This window comes from Littorina saxatilis, linkage group LG14 (genome assembly GCF_037325665.1).
Source record: "Littorina saxatilis isolate snail1 linkage group LG14, US_GU_Lsax_2.0, whole genome shotgun sequence".
In the NCBI taxonomy this organism is placed as follows: domain Eukaryota; kingdom Metazoa; phylum Mollusca; class Gastropoda; order Littorinimorpha; family Littorinidae; genus Littorina; species Littorina saxatilis.
This window is the reverse complement of record NC_090258.1, coordinates 14,026,726-14,049,586: the sequence shown is the minus strand read 5'-3', so window position 1 is coordinate 14,049,586 and position 22,861 is coordinate 14,026,726. Positions and strand designations below refer to the sequence as shown.

Here is a 22,861-nt window from a genome sequence, read left to right as displayed (position 1 = left end):
AGGTATATTTAGCTATATATACAACTGGAGAAGTGGATGGCAATTTTAAATGTTTTAACATGTGAAAGACATATGTTCATGCAACTTTAAAGTTGTGTATTTTGTTCATGACAAAAACGAGAACGATTGGAACAAACACACGCACACCACGAACGCTTTGAATCACATATTTGATTTCGTTCACACACACACACACACACACAAACACACACACACACACACACACACACACACACACACACACACACACACACGCACACACACACACACACACACACAGAGTCTATGCACAATCTTGAACACACATAAGCACACACACATACAGATGCAATCAACTATATAGACAAACAATCACACAAACACCAAAATAAATTACTGAATGAATAGATACATAGTATTTTAACGAAAAACCAAGAAACTCAAACGTTCATACCAACTAATCATTTGAGCTATGTTGAAGACTGTAACCTAAACCTACACAGAACAGCCGTACCGTATCGGACAATAACATATCATACCTGTTGCGGTTCCTTTCTGGTTCGGTCATAGATTTCTGCTTGGCGTTGCGGTAGCAGAGAGCAGCCACGAGACACACAATGACGATCAGCAACGGGATGCCCACTGACAGTCCGATGATGAGACCAAGTACTTTTTCTGACGACACAATAGTTTAACATGAGAGCTGGCTCTTTTTTCAACTGGTGTACTTTGCTCACATTGAGTCGTTGCTCAGGACACCAAACACCAAACATCAACAACACCAACAACAACATGCAGCAACAACAACAAAGTGTGGAGAATGAAAATCATCCACGCGGGAAAAAGCCAACACAAACCCAAACATACGATAAAGACCAACACAAAACTACTGGCATACATCGCTAATAGTTCTGGGGAGCAGATTGTAAAACTGTACCCTCGAATCGCCCCAAATGTGTAAGGATCTAGTTGTTTTACACAGAAATGACTCATAGAATAACTTCCTCACCCCACGTCTGTAAAAAATTAAACCCAGCAGAGAAAATAATATCGATTGCCAAAACAACACATTACTAACATTAACTCTAAAAAGCAAAGCTACTAAAAAAAACCAAATACTTTCTCTTCCAAAATAAAACACCAAGTTTTTTTCAAAGAGAAACCGAAACACAAATGTGACCCTCCACCACGAAATGAGTCGCATGTCACCTCGCGCGGTTCTGCGCTGGGCATAATATAAGTCCGGGGAGTGTCTGGTAACAGTGTGAGGTTCACCTTAGTCACGGGCTTATAACTCAAACAGTTTTCGCTCTTTTCTAAAACGGTTTTCACCACTGGATAGAGCATAAAAAACTCTTTAGGAAAATGGAAAAATATGAAAATCATGCAAAGGTGACATGCGACTCATACCGTCGTGGAGGGTCACAAATGTCAGCTTTAAAAAGTTCTTAGACTCACCATCACCACCATCATCAGACTCTGTTGGTATCACCTGGTCCTTTAGTCTGAAATAAAAGGAATTGGAGTTTAAATGAAATCTTGAATAAAAACCTAGGTTCATTCGTTTATGTGTATTTCAAATAGACTCTTCTGACAGGTTCGTTTTCTGCAAAAGCTACACTGAAACGACTTGTACTTCAATATAGTTGTGTACGAAATATCTTCAAGCCACACCTGTTTGGCATACGTGAAACAGGGCAATAGGACTGCAACCTGGGGTTCAATGATTCAGTTTCAAGACTTGTTTAAAAAATTAAGTTTTACTTGCTTAGAATAAAACATTTTCCACAATGTATGTCACAATAAGATTTAAAAAATTCGTTTTCAGGCTCCTCTTAGAGGTACATGGTACTAAAACTACAGCAATGCTGTAACTGAATAACGAATGATTGATTACTTTGCAGCCCAAGATGTTAGAATGAAAAAAGAGAGAATTGTAATAATCACCTGCACTGTGGACCACTGTCGGTCTCTTCGCACATCTCGTTTGAGTCACACGTCACGTAATTTGTGTACACGTCACAGGAGGTCGTGTTGGATGTGACTGAAACAAAACAGCACACATTATTTGCAAGACGATTGAATATTCTAGTTTTCAAAATGGCACAGAAACATTTTCCATTGCAGGGTTAAGAAAGGTAACTTGTATAGAGCCACAAAATAATAGTAAAAACAAAGCCATTGCATTCCATTGCACGTTGTCTTTCTTGGGCGCAAAGACAAGACAAGATCTGGGTAGCTGTGTGTGTGTGTGTGTGTGTGTGTGTGTGTGTGTGTGTGTGTTTGTGTGTGTGTGTGTGTGTGTGTGTGTGTATGTGTGTGTGTGTGTTTGTGTGTGTGTGTGTGTGTGTGTGTGTGTGTGTGTATGTGTGTGTGTTTGCGTGTGTGTGTGTGTGTGTGTGTTAAAATCATATACTTCCGTGTGCATCAAATTATGGAATAATACCGCACACATCCGATAATCTGACTGTTTTGCAAATTTTGTCATTTGTTCATCTTGTATTGTGGTGCACACCATAGGCTTCATGACTGAGGAAGGCTGTCAGCTTTTGCTTTCTTAGTTTCCAGAACAAGAAATGTAAACCTCACACAACTGTATCGTACAGTTTGACATTCTTTAAAATCACATTAAAAAAGATGAACAAGCTTTTAAAGCTAAGGTTTTACTTTTCTCCCTTTGTGTCACTCCTTGTTTCTTGTGAATGTTGTGTGTTCATTTGAAAGACCACAAGGTTTAACTAAAAGGTAATCTATTAGTTACTCATGCTATGAACCATCCATTCTATCTTCTCGTCACAGACAGAAAGCCAGTCATGGCACGAGGGCACCCAGCAGTCATACAGTCCGTCAACACAGAGTTTTTGGTTTGTTTGTTTGTGTTTGTGTGTTATCATGTGTGTTGCTTTTTTTAAATGCAGAGGGAGCTGGCGGCTCAAAGATGCTATGGGTACATTTAACAGCCATATTATCAACTTCAACGTCCTGCAGTCATGAACTCCGTCAACACAGTGTTTTTGGTTTGTTTGTTTGTTTCTGTGTGTTATATTTTTATTTTATTTTATAATACAGAGAGAGCTGGGTATATGCTATGGGTACTCTTACCAGCCATGTTATCGACTTCAACGCCAATGGGCCCAGTCTGTCCATCGACAGTGGCATTCTGACCACTCATGTCCAGCAGAGCCCTGGACAGACCGGAGGCAGAGGACGGGGCCGTGTCACTGGCCACCACTGCGTCCGCTTCTGCTATCACACTGCCCGCTCTGGAAGAAAAATGTGCACAGGTCAGGACACCTCTCCTGAAGAGTCCCGGGAACCCCACTTTTTAATTGTAGAGGGTCAATGGACCCTTCAGTGGAGTTTTAGAGGGTACCGAATGTGACGGTATTCGGTACCTATCGGGTCGTGTCGGTCGAACTCGGTCGGTCATGTGATGGGGCGCGCATGTGCAACGGTGCTTTCCGCCCACTACTCGCTTCGCTCTCTGGCATGCACGCGGGACACTGATGAGGCATGGCTTACCGCATCGACCTTGTATTGTTGTCATCTGTAGCTTTGCTAGACAAGTAAACTAGATGAACGGTTACGTACCTGATGTGAGTGTTGTTTATGTACGCTCGGAACACGACACCGAGTGTCCAGAGACCCCAAAGCCCCGGAGTACTCATTACACATTGTGATAAAGCATAGTGTGTTATGAAGTGTCTGCTGCATTGGACTATTCCAGGATGGTATTCCAACACTATCTTGTTAAATTGGGCACACACACACACACACACACACACACACACACACACACACACACACACACACACACACACACACACACACACACACACATAGAGAATACTACACGGTTTGCTGTGTCGTACCAGATTTACACGAGTTGTTTTTTTAAATATTGAACTGCGAGCGAAAGCGAGCTGTTCACTATTTGAAAAAGCAACGAGTGTAAATCTGGTACGGAACAGCAAGCCATGTAGTATTCTGTTTATCCTACATACTGTACTTACGTGTATTTTACTGAAAATGTCCTGCATTCGACGCAGCTAAATTGAAGACGCTTGTTTTAGAACCTCGATCTCTTCTAAAGCCTCGTGCAATCTATTACGTCAAAGCAAAGAAACGTCACTCTGAAAGTGTGGCGTGACGTGTTAGTTCTAAAGATTCATCGAGGGTAATTAGCGAGCGCAATTTGTGTTTCTATAATGACGTTTGTCTCGGTGACTTTGGCATCATAAGCAGTGGAAAAACAGGTCCCTGCCAGACTTGCTTGACATGACCTCATTTACATGATATACACACGTGTGATTTGAACGATTATTATCTCACGGGTGTCTCTCTCACGTATGTAGGATAAACACACATACACACGCACGCACACACACACATACTGTATGTGTGTGTGTGCGTGCGTGTGTATGTGTGTTTGGAAGCATTACATTTCATTTATCATGCGTTCAGTATTTTCAGAAGTACAGAACGTCAATTAGAAGGTGTATCATACACCTTCTAATTGACGTTCTGTACTTCTGAAAATACTGAACGCATGATAAATGAAATGTAATGCTTCCAAGGACTTGCTCGTTTAGGTTTAGTGTGTCCCTGGACCCCCCCCCCCCCCCCGGGAACTTCTAGTATGTGTTTTCGGCTTCCAGTGCGTATAAAACGCAGGGACGCATACTTTAGGGAGCCCTGGCAGTTTTTACACTGAAAGATTGCATGTAATTTACCCTAAGGTAAAGATTTCATATACACAACATTGACTCTAACACCAAACACATGCGTGTAATATTTATTCTATGTCTGCATCTACAGCATCAACAGAAGTCGTTATCTTAATAGAACACTAGAAGACTACAAACACAAATGCAGTGTGTTTCCACGCTATCCGTAAATGTTCTGATTTACGTAATTCTCTCTTCCAACTTTTCCCAAAAGGCGAATGTTGTGTATGTGAAGACGTTAACCTAATCGTAAAACCAACCTACGCATTGAATTCTGGCTTTAAAGTTACCGTGGTACATAATGGAAAGAAAATATTGATACATTAGTCTAAATGAACTTGACATATTTATGCTCTTTCCAAATGTCCGTGTTCCCGACAAATACAGCTATAGAAAACAAAAATTCAAATGGACGCAAGGAACTTTTCGACCACTGAACTTAATGTGACAGCTGGTGTGAAATCAATCAGTTTTCACATGCTTTTTGTCTACGAAAAAGGTACAACGATTCCATTTCTCCTCTTTACCTTTACTGGCGTTTAGCACACATTTTATTATACCCTTCACTGCAGTTAGAAATAATGCACATACCTCAATGACTGGATATTAACCATCTGCAAATCGCTCATGAACCTCAGCATGTACAGTATCTGAAGCAAACCCAAACAGAATGCATTAAAACATGGCAAATAATTACTTATTAATTGAAATATTCCTTGAAGTTGCAAAGTGCGAATATGAAAAAAATAATACACATTTAAAAATCTAAAGGAATATGGGCGTGGACAAGGCATGGGAGCCAGAGAGAGAGAGAGAGAGAGAGAGAGAGAGAGAGAGAGAGAGAGAGAGAGAGAGAGAGAGAGAGAGAGAGAGAGAGAGAGAGAGAGAGAGAATTAGTTTTATCAAATACTTTTCTTTATGATTTCTTTATGTACATTGCAGTAGTAGCTTCCACTTTGTATTAAATATTTATGCATTCTCTTGTTTTAGCAATTATTTAGTTTATATCCCCTCCTGTGATTTGACTTATACCTACCATTCTCCATAATATCTCCAACAACAACAATTTCCACTGCACGAAGCTTGGAGAATTGTCAATCCAATCTACAATCATACAGAATGTGTTCAAGCCCTCTGTACAGTTAACTGTCCTGGCATACGTGTTACCATGACCAAGAACTGTTCTACCTGTAACACCATATTGTCATCCGCATAACTGGAATATTTCCGAATTACCTGTGTTTTCACTTCCTGCATGATGTTAGAGCGTGACGGTTCCAGAACCAGGTTTGCAGTGGGAATGTTGACGTAGATGATGAACATGAATCGTAATCTTGTCACGGCTGAAATTAAATTTTAAAGGGAAAGAGCAAACTGGATAACTTCAAGCCGGCCATGGTGAATCAGGGTACAGATTATTCATCTGAAGCGCAACTAGTAAGGATGAAATAATGCAAAATCGGATTGAAGTCAACAAGACTGTGGTGCTTCTAAACAATAATCAATATAACAACACATAAGTGGTCATTAATAAGAATAAATTAAAATTGAAATTGTTCGACACGTCTAACCTGCCTGCAATATACAGGCAGGCAAGGAAGATGTGGCATGGTCAAATACGAGTTGCGCCCCCTGATCCTCTCTCGCCCTCTCTTTGTACATGTACAGTGAAGTATTCAACCAGAAACTGTAAGTTCTATACATTGAACCACGTGTGTCATGTCATATGCTGGTCGTAATCTTTCTCTCTCTTTTGCTTCACACACACACACACACGCACTGATCTTTCGCTCTCCCCCCCCCTCTCTCTCGCTCTCCCTCTCTCTCTCTCCGCAAACACAGAACCAATGTCTCCCTTACCGATACAAGCTCCTCCGATGTTTTTTGTGAAGCCATCTTTACACAGACACGTGTAGCCCCCCTCTTTGTTCTGACACCTCATGTTGAGCGCAGAGGAACAATCGTTGGACGTTTCGGACGCGCACTCGTCTCTGTCTGCGTCACAGGAAGAGCCTTCCCAGCCTGCCTTGCAGCGACACGTGCCGGTCACGTGGTCACATGACTGCACGTTGTCTCCGCTGCAGCTGCAGGTTTGAGTGCAACCCTCACCGAAAGTGTTGGCTGGGCATTCTGGAACAAAAATAACAACATATTTTAATTAGTTTTGTATTACAAACAGCTGCAATTCAGTATCTACTTTCTTCCAGGACAGAAAAAGTTTCCCGCAGAATGAAAAGAAATAGAAACAAACTTTCACAGATAGCCTAATGGGATAATCAGATAATCAATTAATTTGGACAGTTCCATGTGGAATCACATTTTGCGTTTGTACTGTGTATGTGAACATGTTTTAAATGTCCGTGTGCATGTTTGTTATAAGTATGAGCATGTCTGTGTGTGTTTGCCTGTGTTCGTGTGGTAAATAGTGTTAGCGTGTGTGTTAGTGTGTGTGTGTGTGTGTGTGTGTGTGTGTGTGTGTGTGTGTGTGTGTGTGTGTGTGTGTGTGTGTGTGTGTGTGTGTGTGTGTGTACTTAATGCTGTGCACAGGCAAGAATTACGCTCCTGAAACGAACTACAGACGGGAAAAAAACGCTTTCTTGGTTAATTAAAGATCATGTTACTTCTGCAAAATACATACTTGTGCACATCCCATCCGACTTTTTGATGTAACCGACATCGCAAGAACAAAGATGGCTGCCTACAGTATTGCTGCACGTGGCATGTTCTCCGCACATGTTTGTCAGACACTCGTTGACGTCATCACTGCACGTGACACCTTGCCAACCAGGTTTGCACATGCACGTGCCAATAACAGAGTTGCAGGATTCAGTATGTGCAAGGTCGCAGGTGCAATTTGATTGACAATCTTTGCCAAACGTGTCTTTGGGGCATGCTGTCAAAAGGAATATGAGAAAGAGGAAGAACAAGTGTTAATGTAAATCCGGTGCCTGTAAAAAGAATTGTACAACAACAAATAGTTCATTGTGTATTTTAAACACGCTTGACAACACACTCTAAAGTCTGACCATGATTACTTTTTTATTTATTTTATTTATCTTAATATCTTAAATTCATTTATCATTATGATTTAACTGTGCGGTTTTATCTATCATGTATGAAAAAGGCACTATTTTTAATTGCTGTTTTCATACAAAATTAGCTATACACGTTTGCCTTACTTCTATGTTTCTGAAAGGATCATGGTTACGAATAGTATTATCAATGAGGTTAACTCGTCATACCCCTATTTACTAAAATCATTGTTGATCTCACACTCGTTACATTTTAAAGAAATAATCCATAAAAAATTCCCACTCTGCACATAAAATAATCAGGCTGTTGAGTGTTGGTATGTGTTAAAGTAGGGGGATGATCTTATCCCATTTAAAAGTCTGGCCAGATCTGAGATGGTGAGCTAAATCGTTTACAAGCAAAGAACTGTGCCATGAAAGGCACATGTCTGAGATTTTTTCATGAATTCAAATATGAGCCATACATGAGGAGATTTAGGGTGCTTGTGTGAATCCGTATGGGGCAACATATACACTGATCACAAAGGTTAATATCAATTTATCAATGCTTTTCCAGAACCCACCTCTGCACGTGCGGCCGTCATCGTTGAGAATGTGGCCGTCACCACAGCTACAAGTGAAGGACATGCCGTCATCAGTGAGATTACATGCGTCATCACACACGCCTTGTGCGCACCAGTCTGTGCCTGTTTCGAAAAGAAAAGAAAAGAAAAGAGAAACTATTATTATGTTTAGATTTAGGGAAAGAAATGATACAGAAAACAAGTGTTGCCTCGAAGCACAATGCACAAAAATAAGCTGTCAACTTCGATGTAATAGCGAGAATTGTGTCATTAAGTCTGAGACACAATGTTTGAGTATTCTGGGCGTAAACTGTGCACTGCAAAGAACAACGTGGGTAAAAATAGCAAAACCAAGCACGCATTTACACTGCGGCAATTACCTATTATCAATACTAACGACAGCAAGTGAATCATCGGCGCCACCTTCAACACTCCCTCCCTCGGCCGCCTGACAGGACCAAAGGAACATTCCACTACAACTAATGAGAAGAAAAGTATTAAATAATGAGTAAATGGTTGATAAAGAGAACTCCCCCCCCACCCACCCCCCACCCCCCAAAAAAACCCCACACACCCCCCAAACCACACACAGAAACCACACACACACATACAACTATGTGCACAAGTAAGACACACGTACGTTGGAAGGTACAAGTTGTGCCATCAGACTCCAGTGAGTAGCCCGAGTTACAGAAACACATGTCTACGTTATTGTCCGTGACGTAACATCCACCATGGTTATCGTCACAGTCACTTCGACTGCAGGTCATTGTAGCTGAAACAATCAAGTGAAAGAGATTCAAAAATATAAAGGTCAGAGGGCACTGGGGTATATAGGCAATATCGACTACCAAAGACACTTTCTTGAGAAAGGATATTTTATGAAATCACCTTATCTTCCTCCTCCTTTACCATCATAGTAAATCACTGACAGACAGGCAAAGGCAAGAACTCTCCACAATACACGAAAATGAATGATTAAAAAAAAAAAGTATTCCAATATTCCTACTAATAACAACTCTGCAATCATTGAGACATTATTAATTTTCAAATGATCTGCATGGTTACACTTTCCGGAAGGTGAGGTAAGTGGATTGCTATGTTTGATAACTATCTCAGCCAGTACATTCGCGAAAAGGAATCGTGAGAGAGCGTTTAAGCGTTTACATTTTATCCAGAACAAAAAGAGGATCAAATAAAAGATGTTTTTTGTAAATATGTTTTGGAAAATTGATTTTGAAATTGCTATGATTTTTCACAAAAGTCAAATCATAAAAAGCTTTCATTTAATTCAATAACATTTCACTTTACGTGGACTTAACTGCAAACAGCTGGTGTGGACATTTGATTTGTTGGAGTGACTGATAAGAATGGAACGAGCGGATGAGTGCGCGTTCAGTACAGCTCTGATGGACAGTAACCAGCTGTAATTCAGTTTGTTAGCACATGCACTTACACAAAAGAAATGTGTCTTCAGTCTGGTCTTCTAGAACAATCAAACACACACTAGGAAGAGCGGTTTTTTTTCCTTCACAATACACTGGTTTATTTCCTTCAGGAAAATCAGCCCCATTGACGACAAAAACAATGATATAACCATCGAAGGGCAAACATCTGTCCAGCATACCTCTACACGTGACACCATCATCATTCAGCACGTATCCTTTGACGTTGCAGGAACATCGGTAGGAACCAGCAGTGTTGTCACATTGCTGTGAACACGCGTGAGTGCTGCTCACCGCACACTCATCTACATCTGGAAGTGAAAACATGTTTATTGTAGTGAGTTGTGAGGATTAACAAATAACATGGAGTTGCATAGCAGTGTTTTTACCAGAATGAAAGGAACAAATGGTCAATTGGACCTGGACTGAAAATATGTGTGAGTCCAAATATCATGCTTTGAACAAATGGTCAGTAAGAAGACCTTCATGTAAGTACTAACCAACAGTCGACCAGCCAGGGGTCAGAACAATGCGTCAGATCAAAAAAGCGTGCCCCCATTACAAAAAACCGAGGCCTGAGATTAACACTTGAATAAGAATCCGAAGCAGACAGACTCCTTACGTTTGAAATTCAAAATCAAGCATCAAATAAACAAGGAGAGGGGTGCGTTGGGTTGGTTAATTGAATACAATGTGTATTATACATCAATAGACTAACCCCTCTTGTTTTTGTTGCTGTTGCACAGCATTATATTGCACAGTGCAATTTGTTTAAAGCTAATTATTTCACTGTCTGACACTCACGTACAGCAATGCAGCATGACAGAAATGCAAACAAGCAATATTACCTGTGCAGTCTCCAGTAGTGGAGTTGAGAGAGAATCCCGCATTGCACAGACATCGGTAACTTCCAGCATTGTTCTCGCAGGTTTGACCGCATGGTGACATCATGCATTCGTCGATATCTGCATAGACACACATTTGAAAAATGAATAACTTTAGACTGTAACTATTTCAAGTGTTTTAATACATTTACTCAGTTAGCAGTCAACCGTCTTTTTTATACTTAACAATAGATCTGAAATTAGACAAATTACCAAGATTAGACTATGACGGTTTGTGTTATTTTGTTCTCAGTAGCTAATTCCATAATTATATAACTAATAATATACAAAGAAAAATGTAGCAGCGCAACAGAAGCGAACAAAGAGAAAGACCACTGCCTTTTAAACAAGAGGCGAAGCCTTCAAGGCTCACGTAAGAAATCAACAAACAGTAACACAAACTCAATCACTCCGTCACACATACTCACACACAGTCGGCATAGGTGACACGGTGCAAGAGTGCGAGACACTTGATCAAGATCTGTCTGTCTGTAGCCTACTCAATCTCCTTTGGTATCTTCTTTATCTATTTTTCTGGAGCTACGAATCGGCGAACTGCAGCTCGGTGATAACTGTATCTATACCACAATCCTTCACGCGATCTGACCTAACCTTGACCCCTGACCTGGTCTACATACCACACACGACACAAACCAGTCACCTGTTTTTACCCCCCCAAAACCCCCCACCACCCGTTTTCTTTGGATACACACTTTAACTACATACGTGCCGACGAAATGTTGATAATTGTTTCAATACTTTGAAGCTGTTGCTTAAATAATAACCAGGTAAAATTAGTATTTCGGTGTTCAGTCAAATGTTAAAGTTTCTACCACAGACATATTACATACATACATACATACATACATACATACATACATACGCACGCACGCACGCACAGACAGACAAAAGTTAGCATCGCTTAGGCTACACTTACGTGAGCCAAAAACAGGATCAAGTACCAATATTAAACAATTTCACTCAAGAATATGTTACCTCTGCAAACGCCACTGTCGTCCATTTTGTATCCTTCCGCACACTGACACCTGTGGCCCCCCTGCAGGTTGACACACTTAGCATCTTTGCTCTCACACTCCTGACGCGTACTGTTTACGTCACACTCGTTGACGTCGTTCTGACACTTGTCCCCTGTCCAGCCTGTCTTGCACTGGCAACCCGTGACGGCGTCACAGCCACTGGCCCCGATCCCACAAGAGCACGTCATGTTGCACTCGATGCCGTAGGTTCCTGAGGGGCAAGCTAAAACAGAGAAAAACAATGATTATGATGAATGTTTTTCTGCAACCTTAAAATACAGTATCAAACAACAAGAAAGGCAGGCTGTTGAAACGTTTGTTATTGACAAAACAATACATTCACAAATATATCGACCCAACGGTCTTTTAAGTGCACAGACAAACAATTAATAACGAAAACTTATCTGGCTGATTTTTTCTTCCGCCTTAAAATACAGTGTTAAGGCCGTTCACAAACCGAGATGAAGACAAGTACGAAGACAGAAAACCACCAGAGACACACACACACACACACACACAATAAACTCATTAAAAAATAAAACAATTAAATACCACTGTCGGTAATTTTACGTTTGCGAGGCATGTCCATTTTCAGTGAGAGCTACATACACAATAAATGCCAGTGACGAAATAAATTACGAGAAATAACAATGTTTTTATTCATATTAAGATATACATTTTATAAGGCCAGATTGTAATATGTAACTCACAGACACAGGTTTTTCCATCATTGTCAAGCATCATTCCCGCAGGACACGAGCACGTGAATCCTCCAATAGTGTTGTTACATGTGTGTGAACAATGTTTGCTACTCTCGTTGCATTCGTCGACGTCTGTCACAAAACGGGTCTTACAAGCATTAACATATATCACACATTAGAAAGTATTATGGATTTTTGTTAACAATCACAACTACAACAACAGCAAATTACAACAGTCACTATTACATGATGGTTTTACATGAAATTGATATTAGCTAGTGTAAATGTAAGACTGTGCAAATTACGACAGTCAAGGTAACTTGCCGAGTTCACATGAACGAGTCGTAGTTCAGTTAATATCACAAATGAAACCAAAAAACGTGTTTTTTTCTGTGTAAATCTATAATTGGTTTCGTTTAATGCAGTGTAATATTTGCAAGAGACAGCAAGGTGGCAAATGTCCCCCTTTCAGGGTAAATTGTAGCTTTACGTTACAACGGCCATCTTGAAACAAAACTTCTCTCTCAAAAGTATGTTGGAACTTAATAATACTTTAATAACTTTCTTACCTTGACATGTCTGCTTGTCAGACTGCAGTGTGTAGCCACTCCTACAGAAACACACAGCGGTGTCAGTGTCGTCCAGTGTACAGCCATGGTCACACGATAGGTTCTCTTCCTCAGCACAGGGGTCAGACACTGGAAGAACAATTAAGTATCCCACAAGGTTAAAGTAATAAGAAAGTGAAAATAGTAGAGTACTTAAAATGAACATTGAAAAGAAAACCAACTTCAAAACAAAGAACAACATTACTATAAGTATAAGTCGATTTTTTACAACTCAGGGAAATACAAAGATATTATAAAGTCATAATATCAAGACTAAGATTAAAAACCACGCTTGAAAACAATAACACAATTGTGTGCATTACAATTCGTTTAGGTCAAACAAAATAATAGGTGTGGTTAAGGTAACATAGCCAAAAAAATAGGGTAGTAAGGTAGGCAATCACTTTTTTTTGTTATAACTTTTTGTTCTAATGTGTACAAATTAAACCTACTTGACAGGGAAATAAGTGTGCGACTCGAGCGCTTTCGCTTTCATTGCGTTTTCTGCGCTCGCTTTTTTTTTTTTTTTTTAGTTTTTTTTCTTGACAAATGTAACAAAAAGTTATAGGGTGGGCCCCTAAAAATAGGGTAGGTCGGGTTACCGTAACCACAGCTATTTTTTTTGTAGGCCTTAAAACCGCAACAAGCATAACACTTGCAGACTCACATGAAAAGAATATAATCATCTACATCAGATACAACAACAAAATAATGTCGGCAATATTATTCCATTACTAGGTGCTAACAAGCAATGCATAATCAACAACCGTTGATAAATCAAATGAACACACAGTGAAGCCCAAAACCTGTACATGTAGGAGGAAAAGCAAAGAAGAGTGTACAGTAATCAACCCCAAACAATTAAATGATAACGGAGATCTACTGCAAGCTTTCTTCAATCACCAGAAAACAAGTCGGTGCACACATACCAAGCAAGGTATTTTATGATACATGTACATTGATGCTTACCTTGTGAGCACGTGGTGCGGTCAGCATTGAGTCTGTAACCATAGTTACACTCACAGTTGTAAGTTCCTCCCACATTGACACACTTCTGTTGACAGTTGTCTGTACCCAGCGAACATTCGTCCATGTCTGTACCAAAAAGAAAATTGAATTGTTTATCTCTCATTTACACACAAGACAAAAACACGAAACAGCAAAACAAGGGTGAAACATAAAAACGAGTGATAGAAACTGACTTTTCTGCACTAGTTGAGTGCCCCCCGAGTAGCACTGTTCGTTAATACGGTATGTCACCGTGATACACAGCATGAGATCGTATCGATGAAAAAACACACACACCAACACACCAACACACACACCAACACACACACACACACACACACACACACACACACACACACACGTACACGCACGCAAAACACACCAGAAAACAATGGGGGCAAGTGCGAAATAAAAACCAAATTGCACAGATTTCATAATCTCTTTGTTTATTCCTTACCCTAAACAACACTTACCAACGCAAGTGGTGTTCATTCTCTGATAGCCAGACATACAGGAACAGTAGAAAGACCCAGGAATGTTGCTGCATATCTCGTCCTGTCCACACGCTATGTCGTCACTGCACTCATCCGTATCTGTAAACACACACGTGCAACTCACTTTAAAACCATAAACAGGGGGAGATTTATTTTTCCCGAAGACAAAAGTCTCAACGATCCTTTTCTGGTGTATTATTTTTAAAACAAACATTAGCCGTAAATTCAAGGCCTTACAGATCCTTGTGCTACAGGTGTGTCTTGTTCAATGGAGAGGTAAACGGCCAACATCTACAACAACAACAACCACGACCACACGATCGAACAAACACCCACAAGCAGCAGTGGGAAAGATGAAAGGAAATTGATGCACGACACAGAAAACATGACCCGTGTAGACTTGTAAAGTAATGCAAGCAAGAGAAAGCAAGTTCACAGACTAGATGTTCAATCATTATTTTCAAGTAATTCGACACACATTTTAAACTAAAGAACTGATTACCTTGACATAGTCCATCTTTGTTGGGAGCAAATCCAACCTGACACGCACAGGTGTAAGAACCATTGTTGTTGGTGCACACCTGTCCTTCTCCACACACATCCGGGTTCTCTTCACATTCATTGACGTCATCCTGGCACTGACTTCCGGTCCAGCCTTCCTTGCAGACACAGCCAGTGACGGAGTGACAGTCCAGGCCACGCCCATTACACAGACAGGTGTGAGCGCACTCTGGGCCGTACTGCAGACTGGGGCATGGGTTGCACGTGCGCTGATCAGAATTGAGCTGAAAGCCGTTGTAACAGGAACAGATGAAGCCGCCCTCCGTGTTGTTGCATTTTTGAGTGCACACACTGTCCTGGCATTCGTCATGGTCAATACAAGTCTTGTTGTCCATAGAATTAAGTGCGTACCCGGAGTTGCAGAAACACTTCGGCACCATATTGTTTGTATCAGGATTCGTGACCGCTTTGCAGCCTTGCGTGCAACCACTATTAACGCAAGTGCTCTGAGTGCTAGCACTTTGGACACATTTCCCAGAACTGTCCAAGTCGAAGCCTTCTTGACACAGACAGTTGTAGCCGCCGTCAGTGTTGTTGCAGATGTGCTGGCAGTCGTGGGACTTCTCCGCGCACTCGTTGATGTCGGCACAGGAGTGGAGATCGCTGGTCAGCCGGTAGCCATCAAGACAGGAACACTGGTAGCTGCCGGCTGTGTTGTTACAGGTCACCTCACACTCGTTCAGCGCGTCATCCGCACATTCGTCCACGTCAAGGCATTGATTGGCCTGACCTAGAAATACAGGAACAAATTGATTTTAATTTTGAATCGCACTCATTTCTGTGAGGCTGGGTCTAGAAATAGAAAAGGGTACTGATTTTAAATGTAAATGCCATTTAAGCTCAATTCTGATTCTCAAGAAGCCGCATGTTCCTTTTTTCAAGATTTAATTTCTGAGTGTTCTTTTATGATGGCGTTTGCTCAAAATGTGTCTTCGAAATGACTATAATTTCTTAATCACTGTCATCCAACGAGAGTTTCTCTTTGTGTCCGTTGACTGGTCGCAGTACAAAAAAACTTTACCGCAGTCAATGAAACCTAACCTTTAAAAATGGTTATACTTCATTCAGGCTTTGAGACTACACTGGACAATTCACAGACTAATCCGATATACATTATATTGCATGTACAATGTAGCTTAGTCATGGGTTCGATCAATTCTTTATCAGCAACCCTTAATATGGCAGTTACAGATATAGTAAGGCCTGTGGAATTACAATTTGTGTTTTCATTCACGCCCGAAAATGCACTTCTGAGAATAATAAGTGACTATGAAACATAATTGCTTTGTTTTGCATTGTTCTACCTTCAGACTTGTACCCTGCAGGACACTTAGTGCATGTGTACCCAATGTCAGAAGCAGTGTGCTGGTCAGGGGTGAGGTCGATACAGTCCTGAAGCGGATGGCAAGGGCTGGATGTGCATGCATCAATGTCCTCTGTGCAGTTCGCACCTGTCCACCCTGAGAAAAAAAACCACACACACATGTACAGCAAACCTATTTGATACTGGTAGATTTGAGTGTGGTGCTTTGCTTCAAAAACCTGTGCGTTTACTACTTCAAAAGGGACATCATAACTATTGATGGCTAATACTTATCCATATATAATCTCAATTTTCATTGCAACTCACTAAGTAACTAGTGCATTGCTCAGCTTTCTTAAAATGCGGCTATATAGTATTTGTACTTGTACAAAGCGTTGAATGTTATATATCACAACAACTCTTACATAGACATGTTGTAGCACGGTCATAGCTGTTATTCTTACAAGATAATACTTGTACCGTGCATAACAACTTGCTTTATGTGGTTGTAGTAAGTGCACCACGTTTGAATTTCTCTTAGGAGATTATAAAGGATACAGCAAAGCTGTCTTATCTCTTATTCCTCACCTGTTGAGCATTCGCACACAGCATAACGAAAGTAAGCTTTGCCCACTGCCTGCTGGACATGCGTGAAGTCACACTGACCGTGCCCGCTGCAGCCAGAGCACACGATCAGAGGGATGGTGTGGACCACAGACTGACCTTGGGAAGAATCTATGGCATACACTCTGAAAAGAAAGAAACAGGAGGTGATCTTGTGACTTGGTGGCATTTCGACTGAATCATTAATATGACAGACTTTTTGGATAGAATTTGTAAATTGGCTAAAGGCGAACTGCACCCATTGTGACAATTTAAAACTGTCTAAAGAACTGGTTCTTCTTGGAGTTGCGAACAATGTAGTCACCGATAAAGCTTTTGATGTGTTAGTAATCTGTGCCAAACACCACGTATATATTTCCAAAATGAACAAAAAGACCCCTCATTTTCAGACATTTAGTAGAAATTTTAAGCAAAGATTTATTTGTGAAAAGTATAACGCAGTTGTGAATAATACAGTAGATACATTTTACAAGGATTGGCGCCTGTACATGCATGTTTTGATGTAACCCTCAGGTTTTTTCTTTCTTAAATCCTTTTGATACTGCGACCACCAAGCCCTGAACATCCCCCCTCCCCCACCCATTCTCCCACCCAATGTATTATGTAATTGTTCAAGGGTTTTTCTGTTGTATGGTTCTGTCCGTTTGTTTTAGGTGATGTCCTGTAAGGCCTTAAAAACAAAATAGGAGTGGTTACGGTAACCCGACCTACCCTATTTTTAGGGGACAACCCTATATCTTTTTATTACATTTGTAAAAAAAACCCCACAAAAACCAAGAAAACGAGTGCAGAAAACGCAATGAAAGCGAAACCGCCTGAGTCGCACACTTATTTCCCTGTCAAGTAGGTTTAATTTGTACACATTAGAAAAAAAAGTAAAAAAAAAACAAAACGATTGCCTACCTTCCTACCCTATTTTTTTGGCTATGTTACCGTAACCACACCTATTTTTTTTTTTGCCTAATGTTAAAAAAAAAAAAATCACAAAAAGAGAATAAAAAAAAATACAAAATAAAAAAAATAACAGTGCCAAAGAATGGCACACGTACACTCCGAAAACAAAGAAAAGGGTGAGATCTTTTGACTGGGTGTACCGATGCAAACTGTGAAGTCTTCAGACAATGACAGATACAACAGATAAAGACACACGTTCGTGTAAAAAAAAATTGGACAATAAAAATTGTCTTACAATGTATTGTCAAAAAAAGGGTCAGGAAGATGGAATCCGTCTGTATGTTACAACAAAGAGAGACACAAGCTTGAGTCAACAATAGTACATGATAAAATGGTATGCACCACAGGATGTCTTTACGATATCATTATTTTAGCGATCATGCAGCGTGTGTCTTAATTTAGAGTTAATTGTTTTACAGAGTTTCTGCTTTATTTAGTTTTTCCCTTTCTCATCAATAGTACAGAACACATTTCCATTCATCAACCTAACAGACAATATCTAAGATTTTAAGTGTCACCGATCAAGTTTGTAAGGCAAACCATGGACCAACATCTACAATAAATCAGAAAGTAACAGTGTAACGCATCCTTACTGCACATTGACTGGCTGTTGGTGATTGACAGTGGCAGTAATCTCCCCTGTCGTTGGGTTGATCTGAAGAGCTCCACTCCCGTCATGCACCAGTTTGTAGGTCACTGTGTCTCCAGGATCACGTGCATTCACGCTGAAATTGGTGGTAACATTTGACGTCACTGTCACGTTTTCTGGAACTTGCAGACTTGGAAGAACGTTCTCTGGAATAGAAAACGGTGTATTGATTCTAGAAGAAGTGAAGTAAGATACATGAATAACATCACTACAGACTGAAAGAAAATTGATTTTAAAACAAATGTAAGGATGGATGGAAATCATGAAAACATGGTAAGTACTACATCATCTAAGCTAGGCAATAGACTGACTGAAAGATTGACAGACAAGCTTGCGGGCAGACAGACATAATTGAAATCTTACTAATGTGTTGAAACACTGAAACAAATATGAACGGACATTTGGCAATGTTGTTATTATCGGGTTGTGGTTATCGTCCACTAGGGATCAGAAAGCTTTGAATACAGCTCAAAACGCCTACAATTGTTCTTCCAAGAGCAGGAAGAAAACTGCAGACTAAGGCAGATTTACGCAATGCATCTGTACTATCTTTATTTTTTTAGTGCACTCACTGATATCAGCATTATCTTTCAGCGCCTCCTGTCTAGCCTTCTTAGTCTGCAGAGCAAAGTCCTGACTGCCGGACGCCACAAAGTCATAGATGCAGGCACGGTCGGACGCCCCACACAGATTTTCAGCGGCCTGTCTGTCGGAAGCGGAGATCTCATCATAGAATACAGTGGTGAAGTCTGAGTGGGTGTAGTCAGAAGGTCCTTCTCTAGGGCCGTATCGTAGTACGCTCAGGGTTGCTTCTGTTACTGCCCCTGAAGTAAACAATGACATCAGAATAAAAATGTAATGTAGTGCTTCGCTGAAAAACAGAGGACGATATTCCAGGTTGGAAAGACTTGTTAAAGGCAAGCAAATAAAATTGACACCTGTGTGTCTGTGTGTGCCTATGTGCGTGCATGTTTAGTGTGTGTTTGCGCGCGCAAGCGTGTGTGTGTGTGTGTGTGTGTGTGTGTGTGTGTGTGTGTGTGTGTGTGTGTGTGTGTGTGTGTGTGTGTGTGTTTTCATGCGTGTGGGGTGTGGAGCAGAAACAATGCCAACAAAAAGGGTGACAGAGAAGCAGCTTAATTGACAGAAAGTGGTGTTACGCAAGAAGTTCGTAACAAAAGGCAAGCAGCAAACCACAGAAACAGACAACAATTAGGTTTACATACATGCATTTCCGAACTGTTCATGAAGCTGCCTATCGGTAATATCATCGTTCAGCACAGTCCCGTTTGGAAGAACAAAGTCGTCCGTTTTGATAGTGTTGTAGTTTCCCAGAAGGCCTTTCGTCATGTTCCGGAACTTCTCTGGCATGGCTACGCCAAGAACCAGAGATCGTAGTCCGATTGACACAGCTACTGTGATTTCTGAAACATTCAAATGATCAATTAAAATATCCAGAATATCAACCAGATAAATACAATATTGTCATGTTAACAATTTTTTCCAGAGAGATGAAAGCTCGCCAACCTGCGTGGCATTACTTAGGTCAGGATAGTTAACTCACTTAGTTGAGCAATTCTAGCAACTGAAGCAAACTTCACATTGATACAGAGACATTTTGTAAAAGTTAATGACAAATGGATTCCTCTTCTCTCCATGTAATGATTTATCTTAAGTTTACCAGAAGCAAAGCTGACAACCAGACTGTCGTTTTCTCTCATCAGGGTGAATTTGTCATCGTCCACAAGGAAATCGTTTCCTTCCTTCTGGAACCGACGACTGTAGTCCGTGTCTCCCCCGTAGATAATTAGAGCTGAAGATAAGAAACATAATCTTTGTTGGTCTGTGTTTATGCTGTTAGCAGTGCTATCCTTAACTGTCATCGAACAATTGTGAATGTTACGGATGAATTGTTTTTATAAGGCAAAAAAAAAATGTCTGTTTACGGTAACATAGGCAAACAAAATAGGGTCGGTAGGTCGGGATTTAAATATTTTTTTCCCCAAAAAACATATTTTTAAGTTATTTTGCCAAAAAACAAAGATTTTTTTTTTTTTTTTCTCCCCCAAATGCCAAAAAAAAGTCTAGGGTCGCGCGAAAAAATAGGGTCGGTCGGGATACCGTAAACAGACTTTTTTTTTTGGGGGGGGGCCTAAGAATGACAATTTAGTTATCCTTTCTTTTTATAAGCCTGAAGTGTTGGCAATGTGACTTGCTGAATGAGAGAATAGTCATCCTGGTGAGCCTTTCTTCTAATGCCATTCATCTTTCAATACATCAATGGTTACGACGGAAACAAAACGATAACTTATGTTGAGTAAATTAGGCATTTGGTGTGGTATCACCCTCCCACTAAATATAATGAAATATATTTCTTTCTTCCCTTGAACATCGTCGTGCAAACCAAACTCGATTAATGCAGGCTTTCCATGCATTGCACGGGTATCCCTCAGCTTAAAAATTGCAATGGTTGATCCCTGCGCATGCCGTTCGTGAAATTCAAAATAATCAGACACGTTTGAACTGTTAGCCTCTCCAAATGTACTAAATCTTACTTATTTTTCTAGTGAAAGTTACTCATTGGAAAGGCATTGTGTTCTCAGATAGAAGAGATTTCAAAAGCTATATTCCAGATTTATACAAGTTCATGTTGACCATTGTAAATGCTCGTACTCACAGTTGTTGGTGTTAGGATCCAGCTGCACAAACACGCGGGTTCCATTCTCCTTAGCACCAAACGCCGTGAAGACGGTGGCATTGACCGGTGAGCCACTGTCTGTCACGGTGGGTCTGGTCCTCCCTTGCAGGACGAAGTCTGAGTCTCTGGAGGTAAGTGTGATCAGAGTGTACTCGCCCCAACCGTTGAATGTGTACTCACGCTCGTCCAGTGTGATAATGTGAGGGTCGCCGAACAGCCAAACTAAACATTAAAGAAACTGACTGATTAAATCATCAATAATCACAAAGCACAAAGTTAAACTTTGATGATAATAATAATAAACAAAAGAAAAGCAGGTGAAAGACGCGACTAATAGAAGTATGCGCTTTTAAATAATGTCAATGTTGAGTTCCAACGTGTAATCATTCACAAGCACAACGTCAAATTTTTTTTTTTTAAAAAGGGCTGAAAATATATCACTGAGGAACAAACGTGGCTGATAATTTTTCGGGTATGGTTTTGCAGAAAAATTGGATAAAGGATCCGTAGTGAGGTAATACAATATCAAGCCTCGCCATTAACTCTTAGCACAGTTACATCCGGGAATTAGATAGTTTCAGAGTGAGGGGTTATCAATCAATGACATGGAGAAGTATAGCCAAAGAAAAGGGGAGGGGCAGGGCAAGGAAACGTATTTAGTAAAAGGAATTATACCCCGTCATTGAGGATCGAAGAAAGATAATGAATGATTTGTGTTCACCAAGGTGAAAAATATACACGCATAACACGTTAAAGATCACGCCAAAGCATGCAAAGGAAAATGACACCGCCGCAGGTTTTACTTTGGTGATGTCAAGTGAAAAAAACGGATTGCTATTTTATTGTATTCTACTGATTTGTAATACATGCAGCTGTACTTACAGAATCTGAACGGGATTTCAGCTCTGCACTCCCCAATAGGTCTGAGGAAGTAGTAGAAAATACAGTACAAGGGATGCAAGTCCAGACTGCAGCAGGAATCGTAACCAAGTTTGTCTTCCATTTTATATTTATTTCTCAAGTGGTAGTAGCTGGGGTTGTAGGCAAGAGCAGTGCCGGCGTCTGGCAAATAGTTGATCAGCTGACCATAGTACAGCGGGTCTGTGTCGTCCAGCGAATAGCAGCATTCCTGAGAAAAAACAAATCGGGAATCGTTTGACTGTTTGGTTTGGTTGTTGTTATTTGTGTGTCTACTGCTCTTGCTGCAGCTGTAAACATATGCCTGTCATGAAATATTAAAAGTATATGTGAATTTCTTAACTGGCATTTACTTAAAGGCACAGTGCAGCTCACAGCCTTCGTTTTGCGTTTGTGTTGCAGCTGAGTGCATTTACAGTTCAAAAATCCTCTTATGGTAGTAAAACAAACCCAAAACTACCCAACGACGACATCTGTGAAGCTCGACAGTTTCTTGTTCACGCGAGTGCATAAATTAACCTAGTTATTACGTGGTGTTTGGTCGGAGTTCGATTCAACTGAGTGATTCCGGCCTCCATTTTGTTTTACACAAACTCATGATGATGTCTGACATAGTTTGCCATGCGCCAGTGACGTGTCTTTTTGTGCATGATGTGGTGATCTACCTGATCTAAATTTA

General features: G+C 40.5%; 1 protein-coding gene across 1 annotated transcript in view; it reads right to left on the bottom strand.

The window, feature by feature from the left end:
- LOC138947169 (uncharacterized) overlaps positions 1–22,861 on the bottom strand; it is a 68,157-nt gene that overhangs the window by 1,585 nt on the left and 43,711 nt on the right. The window contains exons 23-48 of the mRNA XM_070318605.1: positions 22,147–22,393; positions 21,244–21,486; positions 20,248–20,379; positions 19,793–19,990; positions 19,142–19,393; positions 18,514–18,715; positions 16,931–17,091; positions 16,344–16,499; positions 14,981–15,769; positions 14,458–14,577; positions 13,946–14,071; positions 12,938–13,066; positions 12,378–12,500; positions 11,627–11,890; positions 10,595–10,711; positions 9,929–10,057; positions 8,942–9,076; positions 8,302–8,424; positions 7,345–7,599; positions 6,567–6,836; positions 5,943–6,049; positions 5,298–5,356; positions 3,082–3,242; positions 1,927–2,023; positions 1,438–1,484; positions 519–654 (exon numbers count right to left, since the gene is read on the bottom strand). Of these exons, the coding sequence (XP_070174706.1) occupies positions 519–654; positions 1,438–1,484; positions 1,927–2,023; positions 3,082–3,242; positions 5,298–5,356; positions 5,943–6,049; positions 6,567–6,836; positions 7,345–7,599; positions 8,302–8,424; positions 8,942–9,076; positions 9,929–10,057; positions 10,595–10,711; positions 11,627–11,890; positions 12,378–12,500; positions 12,938–13,066; positions 13,946–14,071; positions 14,458–14,577; positions 14,981–15,769; positions 16,344–16,499; positions 16,931–17,091; positions 18,514–18,715; positions 19,142–19,393; positions 19,793–19,990; positions 20,248–20,379; positions 21,244–21,486; positions 22,147–22,393 (4,778 nt within the window). The remainder of the gene's footprint in view (positions 1–518; positions 655–1,437; positions 1,485–1,926; positions 2,024–3,081; positions 3,243–5,297; positions 5,357–5,942; positions 6,050–6,566; positions 6,837–7,344; positions 7,600–8,301; positions 8,425–8,941; positions 9,077–9,928; positions 10,058–10,594; positions 10,712–11,626; positions 11,891–12,377; positions 12,501–12,937; positions 13,067–13,945; positions 14,072–14,457; positions 14,578–14,980; positions 15,770–16,343; positions 16,500–16,930; positions 17,092–18,513; positions 18,716–19,141; positions 19,394–19,792; positions 19,991–20,247; positions 20,380–21,243; positions 21,487–22,146; positions 22,394–22,861) is intronic.